The following is a 12,910-nucleotide window of genomic DNA, read 5'->3' as shown; positions in this document are numbered from 1 at the left end:
CATTTTCACGGGTCGTCTCCGCTAGTAGATGTATGCTTATTAAGCCGAACTACATCTTTGTGTCGTGTATAATTAATCACAAGTCTTGGGATATATTTCCTAACATGTCTCGCATAGCCTGATTAATGCTATCAAAATAACTTAGTAAGAAGTTTGATAAATAGCGATAGGATATATCGTCCGATTTGGGGAAAACAAAAAATCTATGGTCCAATCGATTTGGGGAGAAATGATATATTTAATTGGGTTTAATCTTGTTTTTAATATTTCACTTTGGATAAAATCTTGTTTCGTAATTTTTTTAACATTTCTAGCATTTTACTTCAAATACCACAAGTACCACCTGTAATATAGTGACACGTTATAAGATGCGTTGAGTTTGCTTAAATATATGGCGTCTAAGACAGATATCGTGTTTTAAAGACCATTGACGTAAATTTTTGTTAAAATAATGGACAAAACTTGGACGGAAGGGTCAAGTCAATATTTTGATTTACAACAGGTACCACCTATAATACTTTTTGAAACCGATGTAGGCGTTTGATATGACCCTTACTACACAAATACCAATAAAGCATTTAACCCTTTATTTTTCAACAAGACTTTTCCATCACAAATTCAGATAATTAATCACGCATCTACCTAGCTACTATTTAGAATGTAATATAACCAGGCTTGAAGCCCTAATTCATACGTTTGAAAAGGGGGAATGGGGTTGACATGTACGTAGTCTATAACTTTTAACTAACACCCTCAATTAGCATAAGAAGATTAATTAGGTTAATTAGGGTTTATGTCTCTAAACCACACAAATTATTTTCTCTCTTTGATATATATATATAGTGCAGACATATGTGGACAGCAACAAACCCTAATCTAATGGCGCAGATAATTTTTGTTTCCCTCACATTGTCAGATCAGTCTCTCACACACCATCAGATATCTCATATGCCTGAAGCCACATCAAATTAAAAGATCGAATATATATATATATAAGATAGATTGTAGAAGGGCATATTAGTCACTTTCTTAATTACAACAAATCACCAATATGAAATGAGAAAAAAGCATTGCTCTATTCGGTGCGAATTTTGCACCTGCAAAGCTGCTTCGTTTTACTTAAAACTACGACGTCTTGTATGCGCATCTGGCAAACAACCATTCCCCACGTCCTTTTCTTTCTTTAATTACTGTCCTCTCTCTCTCTCTCTCTCTCTCTCTCTCTCTTTTCCATTACTTCAAAAATATAAATAATAAATAAAATAAAAAAGAAAGAGCTATAAATAGGCAGGAGAAGTGGCAGTAGCTAGGCTGTGGAGTTTGATTTCTTTGGGATTAGAAAACTTTCCGAAAGCTGAAGTTAGCCGGAGGGTGCCAAAGCCTGCAGGTCTGTGTGATGAGTGTGAGGGCTTGCTTTGCGCGCTTCTTCCTTTAAGCATATTTTTCTTCATATGAAAATAGAATTAATTAATCTTTTTTTTTTCTTTATTAATTACTTGATCAAGATCATGCACCTTTCGCCATTTATACCATGTTCTATTCATTACCCATTTCCAAATTTGCTTCTTCATTTTCTCTTTTACTTACACTTTTAATTGGTTTCTACAAGTGTTCATCAAGTTGTTTACTTCAATTTAATTTTCTTTGTTTGTGTTTTGAATTTTTTTTTTTTTTTGTTCATAAAGATTACTTTTAATCTTCGGTACTAGTACTCAACGTATTAATCCATTACTTTCTCTTTTTTTGTCTGGCCCGGGCCATTTTTGTTCTTGAATCTAGTTGTTTTTCCTTTTTCTCTCTTCTAAATTATTTTTTTTCATTCTTTCTTTCTCAAATTTTGTAGAATCTGTGGAAATTATATATTCACATGACAAGATCAGAACTATATGATCTTGTGTAATATTAATTTTTGTATACCAGCTAGAACAAGTTATATATATATATAATAAAAAAAAATTTCAAAGGAAAAAGAACATCCTTAATTACATGATGATCTGGCTTTCTGAGGTGCTAACTATAAGGCCTGTGATCAGATTGTGCAGTTGTTTCAAGAATCACAAGATGGGTAGAGGAAAAATTGAAATCAAGAGGATCGAGAACACAACAAACCGCCAAGTCACCTTCTGCAAGCGGAGAAATGGACTCTTGAAGAAAGCTTATGAATTATCAGTCCTCTGTGATGTAGAAGTTGCACTTATCGTCTTCTCCAGCCGAGGACGCCTTTATGAGTACTCAAACAACAAGTAAATTATTTACCTTTCCTTTTTTATTTTTTTTCATTATTGCTTGTGATCATATATATATATATATCTCTCTCTCTCTGCACTTCGGGTGAAATATAGCTAAAAAATAATTCTAAGTTTTTCTTTGGATTTCCTATTCCATTCATTCATTCATATAATACACACACTAATTTAAGTAGATCTTTCCAGATTTCATATTTATTGGGATCTGTGAGTTAAAAAATACATAAAATCTAAGTTTTTTACTTTTTCTTTTTCTGAGCTAAAAAGAGACAGTGAGGTAGGGCAGAACATATCCTCTATGTAATTATCCAGTACTTACGTTAACTGTCTGTCAATTTTGGTTTGTCTGATGAAGAGGAATCAGAGGCTGTTTAATTATATCTTAGTTAGCTAAAAGATTATTACTGTGCAATCTGTCATATTGATATGACCTTTTCCTTTACTAATTAAATCCGACAGGAAATCATACATTAATATAAGTTGACTCTGACTTTCATTAGCTTACAGAAATTTTTTCCAGCCAAATTTGTTTTTGATTAAAATGCTGAGCCTTTTTGGGAGAGGATGGGGGAATGCCAATGCTTTGTGCAAAGTATAGTTCTTGCTGCTTCCTAAAAAACACTTTGCAAGGGCTATTTTTTCCTTCATCCTCCCCCCACCTCCCACCAACCCCAATTTTTTTATTTTTTATTTTTTTTAAGTTCTATATTTATGGTTCTCAAAACTAATTTCTTATGAAGTCCTTTATATATATATATATATTGTTTTCTATGAAGTGGCCCAAACTAATTTTTGACTTCTCAGACAATTCCTTTTGAATTTTGATTTTTTCAAACAAAAAATTCTAGGTCCGCCCTTAATCAAACCCTCTCATGTCAATGTTTTGGAACTCCTTTATCTTTTCAATCATATTCCCAATTTTTTTAAGAGCTAGGTTTACAATATTGTGATCCTATTAATATAATTGTCTTTCCTTCTCTTTAAGTTCTTCAATCATTTTTTATTCCCAAGAGGTAGTTTTACAATAGGAACACCTCATTAATTATTTTAGTTTGTAACTTAATTTTGGTCTAATCCTCAAAGTATCACCCGATTAATCTCTCAACATGTCATATCAATTGTGCAAAATCTTAGAGTTGTTATGGTAACATTAATCTAGCATTACAGATAAAATATACTCATCAAAATGGATCAGAGTGATCTAACACAAAAACCAATGAGTTTCGCTAACAAAACATGGAGAAAGACTATATATATATACACAGTGAGGGTTGCTTGATAGATAGGGCAGAGCTGCAAGAAGAAAAGGCAATAAATTACCAGATGCAGCTCTGGTATAATAGCACTTTTGCACCAAAATTGGTTTGGTTAACCAGCAGTAAGGACAAGCAATCTAGAAACCCTGTTGGGTGTCTTTTTACACTTGTTTGATTTCACATATGACTGTTGTAATCTATGAGAATCTAGCAGCTTTGTAATAAAAAGGGTGGCCTGCAGAAGTTTCTGATCCTTTCCTCTTCCATTGTTTGTACATCTCAGATTTTTATGGTCTTCTACTTCCACTATTAGCTTTCAAATCTTCCCATCTTTTCTTTTATTTATTGAATGACAGCCAATAGCCTGGAATTTATCCTTTTGTTGGGTATTCTTCACTATGCAAGGTGTTCAAGTTTCAATGAGTTTTGTCGCTGTCTTTCTCTTCAACTACTCGTGCTATATATCTGATCTTCTGATGCAAAAAAGTGAAACATTTTAAGTTCTAGGGTTTTTTCATTTTTCAACGGTTGGCGCGTGGAAGCAAGCCCTTTAGGGTTTACCACTACTTTTTCTCTATATATTAAGTGAATTGACACAATTGTCGCTGTAGCATGGTTCTTCAAGTCTTTTTATGCCTCTTTGGTTTCTTGACTGACGAGTCTCCATCTCAACATCAAATCACTTTCTAAACATTAATGCTACAAGTTTCTTATGTTTTATTTTTGTGTTCCTTTTAAGGATAATGCGATTTTTAAAATTACTATTAAGCTTGTAATAAATTATTATTGAATTTTAATCAAATAATAATTTTAAAAAATACCTTATTTTTTGAGGGACACAAGAAGATCGAACTTCTATTGGCCTCCGATAAAATTCAAATTATATGAGTGATTGTTTCTTCACACAGAAATTGTGAGAGAAACAAGCTTAATTAAACACCGATAATTAAGACGTTGCTTAAATGAAATTATGTAGGCTATAAGACAAATAATCATAGTTTGCTCAATCTTTTCCCCAACAAATAATGAAAACAATTAGAAACCAAAATAATAATAATCATATATAATAATAAGAGACTTCAGTACAAAAGAATGAAAAACAAACTCACACAGTTCATTGATAGGACTGGCCTAGCTAGTTGCAAGAAAAGAAGCAAGTAAAGGGAGTCAGCTTTGAAAGCTCTCTTGCACCATATAGGGCATTCTGCATGCATGCATTACCTTTCCTTTTTAGTGTTACCATATGTAATTATGAATCTTTAGTCTATTAGCATAGAATACAGAAAAGGGCTGCTTCTGATCGATGCTCCTTCTTTCCAGGATCTGAGTTTCTTTCCACATCTTTTACCGATTCTTGCTGTAAAATGCTCTCCGATATATATATATATATATTTTTCCCCCTTTAGTTAAAAGAATGCAAGACATATCTTTTATTTGTTTTGCCTCATCCATGAAAGATTTGAAGACTTTAAACAGTGTTTGGACCTTTTACCCTTCAAATGAAAGAAGACGTACAAAGTCAAAATTTTATGTTCCCTGTGATTATACGAGGATTGAAAGCGCATGCCTTCTTCCACGCACAAAACGTCAGCATAATCTGTTTTCTATCAATCTTCAGGTCACATCATGCCACCTACGAATATCGCCTCCTTTTCGGGTTGAAAATAGTTAAAGGGTTTTTTTTTTTTTTTTTTTTTTTTTTTTTTTTAATGAATAAGAATTCATTAAAATAAATAAACAGGTACAAAAGGAGGACAGCCATGCAAGTCCCCTACATCAACGTTGCGGATAGCTAGAAATTAACCCAAACAACCTTATCCATAACAACTAATTATATTGAATCGAAACCAAAAAAAAAAAAAAAAATGAAGCTAATTATATTAGACAAACCTCTAGTCTAATCAGCCATCTATGAAAGATTCTTGAATGCTCCTAGCTAGGCTCCTATTCCCAAAGAAAATATTTGGGAAAACATTTTCAATACTCCTAGAATTTCTTCTTAATACTCTCGTACTACTTTCAATTCCCTACATAAATAGGGAATATATTGAAAGTAAATATTAGCATAGCAATAAGGCTCAGGGTGGGTTACTGTTGGCATGGATGCTACCTATTGCCTCCCAACATAGCCAAATGCTCATATTTTAGTTGTAGGGAGCCCGGGCTTAACCGGATAGAATTTAATTATTTAATTAATATTATAATACTTTTAATTTACGAGTAGACTTAAACTTTTTATTAATAAACTAGTGAGGCTCAATATGTAAAATATTCAATTGAAATAAGAGGTGAATTACGAAAGCAACATTCTAACTCGGGACTTTTTGTCTAATATCATGTTGAACTTTCACTTATCTCAAAATTAAACTTTAAGTTGATAGAAAATTATGAATTTAATTATTTAATTAATATTCTACTAGCTAGATCGTATAACTAAAGATCATTTGATTGAACTAGACGACCTTATATCACTCCATCTTGAGACCCTGAGGGCAAACCCCAAGCAGTACTTTTGATTGAGAAAGCACCATTGAAAGACTGTCCATAAGACTACCTTCTACTCTAATTTTGTCATTGATGAGGTTTCTAAGACTTAACATCCTACCCCAAGCCCATGAATAATCTTCAGCTCCTTTCAACTCCTAAAAGTTTCATTGTCTTGTTAAATAATATGTAGTGTTTGTCTCACATAAGTTATGTATGTATATGTCTGTATTATAGCTAGGCCTGTATATATAGGCCCCTTATGTACTGTATTCAGTGTAATTCAATATACAACCTTATTCATCATCTCTTTCATCTCTCAACTCTCCCATCATTTATTTTACCAAGTCATCTTCTACCTTTTTGTACCTCCAAAAGAAAAAGTAAGTGAAGACGGCCTAAGAGTACTTAACCGAAGCTTTGATACCTAATGACACAAGTTGAATAAGAGGAAGGAAAAAGGATAGAACAATAATCCATAACAAAGAGAAAGAGAAGGAAGAGGGGATATACTCTAACAAACTTTTATTATCAAAGAAAACAATAATAATGAGGTGAATGTTCTGAGCAATCTTTGGAAAATAAAGTTCAGGGACTTAATTATGTGACATGACGCTAAATATTTACTTCCATCTTTGGAAAGAAAGAAAAGAAAAGGCAAATAGAAAAAAAAAAAAAAATGTACAAAGAAAATGAAGTATATATCAATATATGCTTATGAATTTTCATTTGCTTGTGGCATATATGCAGCATAAAAACTACTATAGAGAGGTACAAGAAGGCATGCTCGGACGGTTCAGGTACAAGCTCTATGGCTGAAATAAATGCTGAGGTATGCTATTTCTCCTTTTTTTTTCCTTTCCTGTATCTCTTCTATATATGAAGCCATTGCTATACCTTCATGATATGTCAAATTGATATTAATTATTCAGTTTTTGGATGCCTTTTGTAGCATCAGTACATACATATATATCAACAAGTATGTGTGAGATATATATACATGCAGTTCTAGTGAACAATTTTATCTTCTTGTTTGGCATGTTTATACAAAGCACAGAAGCTAACAAATGCTTCTTTCTTCCTGACTAATTTTTGTTATTGAATGAATGTAGTATTATCAACAAGAATCAGCGAAGCTGCGGCAACAAATACAAATTCTGCAGAATTCTAACAGGTGATCTCATTATTCTTTGCATGTTTTTATTGAAACAAGAGTTACAATAACTCAGAGAATTAAGGTGGTTTGACTGATGGCCTACATCCACACATCAAAGCATTTTCATGGCTACATTTTTTATTGATATTTTTTATTGTGTACAATACTCTTATTTATAGAGAAAGTATGAACGTTACAAATCTTTTCTATTTTTACATTAACAATAATAAAGTTAATTTATCATTTGTAACTCTTGTTTCTTAAGTTCTTGTAACTCTTAACTTTTGAGTTCTTTGTCTCTTGAGTTATTGTAACTCTTGTCTCAATAATTTCTACATGCAAATGGCAAAAGAATCATCAAAAACATTTATTAACTCTATGACATGAATTAAAAGGCTTTGAGAGAGGGACAATATACTGAGATATAAAAGTTGAGTAATTGAAGGTATACTTTTCTTCTTTAATTTGGTTGTAGGCACTTAATGGGTGATGCCTTGACTTCTCTGAGTATCAAGGATCTAAAGCAGCTGGAGAACAGGCTTGAACGAGGCATCGCCAGAATTAGGTCAAAGAAGGTAAAAAGTGATAGACATCCAAAGCAAAAGTAAAGAAAATGGTAACTTACGTGCATTTCACAACTAGCAGGAAGACTAGGTTCAATCAGATTGACAATATTTCACAACTTTTTCAACTGTTTGTGACAAAAAGCAAACTAGCTACCACCCAACATGCATCTAAACCTTTTATTTTTCTTTCAACATCCCTATATATTTTTATGGGGAATACATATTTGCAAGTTCATTTCTATACATACATACATGCATACGAACACATATGTTACTTTGTGATATATATATATATATATATATATATATATATATATATATATATATATATATATATATCTCAAAAAATTAAGTCTCACGATGTGTTGCATGAGTACTAAATTTCAGATTGATTTATTTCTTACTAAGTGAGACTAAACTAATATATAAGTGACTCTAAGCATGCAGATCATGTAACTAGCTAGCACTTCTCTAAGTCATGACAAAACAAGGAAATGCTAAGAAAAAAGGCTAGTTCAATTACAAATTAAGCTATTAATTAATGACAACAATTGGTGCAACCTATAATTCAAGGGAGAATGTGACTGGACATTTCATAAATTTCTTTGTTTGAAAAGAAGGATTTCTAAAAGCAAATTCACCATCAAAAGTAAGATATATACATACACATGCCCCAACTATAACTTATAACCTACCAAACACGATTAGTGTAGCCATGTGCCTTCACTGTAATAATTGGTAATCATGCATAAGCTTTTCTAGCAATGATGATTGCTGTGCAATGAACTATAATTACCGTAAATAACAAAAACTTCAACATTGAAGGGGACTCTCTTATAGTCATTACAGCACTTCAACGTCCAACCATCATTTAAGATTGGCATATTGAAAAAGTGATAGTAGAATCATTATCCCTTCTTCCTCCCTCTTCCAAGTGTGAGGCAAAGAAAATTAACAGAAATGCAAACTTCTGCGCCCATCATGTGGCTTATTGGGCCGCGGCAAGAGTTCACTCGGGCTGCATTCCCGCTTTCTTCCCTTCCTATCCTCCTCCTCCTGCTACTTGTAGTGGTTTAGAACCACCTTCTGTTTTCTTTCCCCTTGAGGGGCTGTAATGTTCTCTTCCTTTTAATGCAATATATGTTTGTTACATAATATATATATATATATATATATATAATAAATAAAACACTAGTCTTTGTGTACCAACTGCATGTTAATCACATGGTTGATCTACCACAATTAATATTAATTTATGATGTTTTCTTTTGTTGAGATGTACGTATTGTATCTTTCAAAAATGAGAAATACAATTTCACTTTCTTCTAGCATACTCAGGTGACATGGCATGCTCAATCCACCCTTACATCAATCTTAATTAAAAATAGTACTTAAAAAAAAAAAAAATAGTTGATTAAACATGCCACGTCAGTTGAGTATATATGCCGAGAGAGATCGAATGCAAAATAGCAATAATAGTATATGAAGACGCCCTGTCTTTCCTTAATTAAATGCGTAAAACTTAAATGTAAATGTGTATATATGTGGCAAGCTCAAGTTTTTCCTCTTTCTCCAAAACTCATGAAGGTTTGATACGGTTTTGTATAGAATTGCTAGCTTGTCTGATTTTGCTTTTTTCTCTCTTGTTATGTTGGCGATCTGATTCTATTACTTGTCACTCAACAGCATGAAATGTTGCTGACTGATATTGAGTGCTTGCAGAAAAGGGTAATTCCTATTTTCCTCTCTTTACTCATCTCTTTAGTACTCTATATATATATACATGCATGCAGCCCATCCGGATGAATTTTTTATAGGAATCATAATGTCCTAAATTTTCTGTAGGAGGTAGAATTGGAAGAAGAAAATGTTTGTCTGCGAGCAAAGGTATAATATTGTCCATGTAACTTTTCAGCCTACATTTTTCAAAATTCTAGCTGATTTGGTGCAATGCATGCTTAGGTTGGTCAAACCCTATTCAACATTAGATGAGTAAATGGTCTGTCTTACCCATTACAAGTTATCACGAACACCACATTGACTTCCATAATCCTTCTAAGGGGTCTTTGACATAACAACAACAATGAGGAAATAGAATTAACTTGTAAATTAAGGAGAGAATGGAAAGAAAGGAAAGGAAAAACATAGGCAAGAAGTTCTCGGACTTTGTTGTATTTTCACACACACAAACGTCACACTTTTTGCTGGCAATGCTACTTAATTAGACCACAATATTCATGCAAAAACATTTCAATTTATTAATTTCCTTCCACACTTCAGATAGCAGAAATTGAAAGGCTCCAGGAAACAAACTTGAATATTTCTGGACCAGAGCTGAATGCAATCCACGCATTATCACGAAATTTCTTCAGTCCAATCATGGTCGCGGGGGACACACCCTACTCCTCACAGCCTGACCAGAAGATACTTCGTCTTGGGTAAAGTTTTTACTTCCTTTTATTTAATTTTTTTTTTAATTAGCTTAACTAGACCATAGACTAATCAGTACCTACCAACTTATTTCTTATTACATTCAATAATATCAGTGGAAAACCATGTGAATATGCAGGTAAATTGTTGGAGGACAAAACTACGTGTGGTGTTTTAAAATCGTACCTAAATAAACATGCCATAGTCAGCTATGTCATTAATGTTATTTTGTACTGTGTTACATTGGGGTAGCGTCCATCAATTTGCTATAAGGTCATTTTGATTATTTGGCACTATTCTCTAGCTACCAGGATTTAATATATATGAATAGATATAAATTTGCTTTTCTTAAAGAGTGTGATATGAATCAGTATTTACTGTTAAGAAATTGTACTTGAAAAGCATCAAAGGGTTGTAATAATTAAGCAGAAGCCACAGAGTACCATACTCGGAGTGAAGGGCCCCAAAAGGCTCCTATCAGAGTCTTATATATTATCTTACATATCTAAAAGCTTACGTGACAGTCTTCCAATCTACCACATGTAAGAAACCGAAAGATGAAGGGTGATGAAATGAATTACTCGCCCCATCTTTGTCATTAATTGTGATTGAAACCCAGTTGAAAATCAAGTAAATAAAGAGATAAAACAGTACTAGCTAGACACTATTGTTTAATCATTTGTTTGAATTGACCAACAGTGCATAGCTAGAAGAGGTTCATGTCCATAAATATATATGATGTAATACAAAGCAGAAATTTTAAACCATTAAATGGAATTAATGCTTTATAAATTCCTCAAAATTACTCCAAAGATCGAACATTGTCTTCATATCGATCGTTTAACTACCTCATAAAATGGCACACTGATTACCACCGTTACGAACCTCCCCTTCTGCTTTTTCAAGTTTCTCTCTGAGACGACGAATTTCATCATTAGACTTCTTTTCATTTAAAAGAGCCAGCTTTTCAACCTTCAATCTTGCAGCTTTCTCTTCTGCCAATTGTTGTTCGAGCCTTTCAGTTAACTCTATGAGCTTCAACTCAATCTACATAACAAAAATTATCAGTTACTAGGATTAAGTAAAATCCAAATACACATGATTTCCATGACAAATATTATTTCCTTCCATGCTCATGCAGACATGCGGATAAAAAAATAAGAATAAATATAGAAATCTGTCGACAACGTACAATACGCAAACACAAAAGCAGGTGACAAATAAATGTGAAAAGCATAAAAATAATTAAAGATACCCTTTCTGTAATTCGTTTGAGCTGCTCCTCATACAAACGTTCCATCTGATCATTGAACTCCAATATTTGTTGATTAGAATGATCTTTCTTTGAATCAAAACGTTCTTGTTCACTGCGGAGTTTGATTTCCAGCTCCTGTCGATTGATTTAAGCTGATATATATCACGAGAATTTCATAGAAGGATAACGAAATTTAGAGAAATAAATAACAAAAACAATCACCTTCCATTCAGCAAATAATTCATCGGTATATGGTCGTCCACCATTCTGTGATATCACCATATCTACAAAGGAGATAAGCTTCTCAACTTGTTCAACCCTCTTGCTTTCATCCTTAGTTTTGTTATCGAAAAGCACAATTCGATTTTTACACAAGTCGATGATTTCCTACAATATTTTTCTTAGAATTGATTAGAAGAGATTAAAAATACCAACATGTTCAGCTAAACTAATATACGTATTTGAGCACAAAAAATCTATTTTTCTAACGCTAAAAGGAGTAAAGCAAAGTTATTAGCAACTCTATGAACAACCTTTAAAGGCTTGGGCACCCTGCAGCACCCAAATAATCTTCAAATGTCGTCTCATCATTATCTTCAAATTCATCACCTCCGGTGAAGACTACAATAATGTAGTCCAGAATTCTGCTTCCAATATTGTCTGCAAGCTACGAAATGCAACTACCTCTTCTTCTGAAAAGCGGGTCCTAACTGAAAAAACTACCAGAACTGCATGGATCCCGTCCTTGGCCATCTTAATACATCTTCCAATTTCTGTGACAATAAATTCTGATCCAGCTGAAGTATCGAACAGCCCTGAAATCACTCCAAACATGTCAACAAGAATGGAAATCAAACAAAAGCTTGGATAATAAGTAATAACATTATATAGAAATATACCAGGAGTGTCGATAACATTGATAATCTTCCCATCTCTCAATACAGTTCTCTGCAGTTCGCAATTTCCCGTGACACCAGAGGAACTTTTCTTCGAATTGAAAGCCTTCTTGTCTCCAAGAATGGTGTTCCCTTCGCACCATTCCCAGTACGTCTAAATAAAACAAGTGTACGGACCACATTTGATGGAGAATTTATCAGCTCCCGATCATCGTCCATCGTACTTCCACCCATCATGAAAAATCACACGATCTGCAATATCACCAGCGAATATTTATATATAATTCTATTTGTAATTAATTTAATTTTAATTTTAATTTATGTATTAAAAGATATCACTTTCATCAACGGATCAACCTCTCCATGCATCCTGTGCGCGCCTTTTCTTAGGAAGATCAACGGCTGCAATCTTCTCGGGATAAATGTGCCAGCGCCTTTTTCAATGGCTGCGATCTTTTTGGGATAAGAATGAAATAAATTAAGAAGATCAAAGGCCTCTGCCTCTTCAGCTTATGTTTTTTAATTTATAATGCTGTCGACTGTTGAGATTCTCGAGTGGGGTGCTTTGTCACACGCACAACTATTTTTTTAAAAAAAAAAATCAATGGCTGCGATCTTTTC

General features: G+C 33.2%; 1 protein-coding gene and 1 pseudogene across 1 annotated transcript; one reads left to right on the top strand and one right to left on the bottom strand.

The window, feature by feature from the left end:
• The first annotated feature begins 1,287 nt into the window (after nt 1-1,287).
• LOC132180283 (agamous-like MADS-box protein AGL11) lies at nt 1,288-10,150 on the top strand. The gene is made up of 8 exons (XM_088516274.1): nt 1,288-1,387; nt 2,034-2,243; nt 6,737-6,818; nt 7,099-7,160; nt 7,618-7,717; nt 9,395-9,436; nt 9,554-9,595; nt 9,989-10,150. The coding sequence occupies exons 2-8, from the start codon at nt 2,062-2,064 to the stop codon at nt 10,148-10,150; spliced, it is 672 nt and encodes a 223-aa protein (XP_088372400.1). The 5' UTR covers nt 1,288-1,387; nt 2,034-2,061.
• An 837-nt stretch (nt 10,151-10,987) lies between these two features.
• LOC132180244 (immune-associated nucleotide-binding protein 9-like) lies at nt 10,988-12,523 on the bottom strand (annotated as a pseudogene).
• Between the last annotated feature and the right edge of the window lie 387 nt (nt 12,524-12,910).

Source organism: Corylus avellana, chromosome 5 (genome assembly GCF_965113065.1).
Source record: "Corylus avellana chromosome 5, dhCorAvel1.hap1.2, whole genome shotgun sequence".
NCBI lineage: Eukaryota > Viridiplantae > Streptophyta > Magnoliopsida > Fagales > Betulaceae > Corylus > Corylus avellana.
This window is presented reverse-complemented; position numbering and strand designations above follow the sequence as displayed.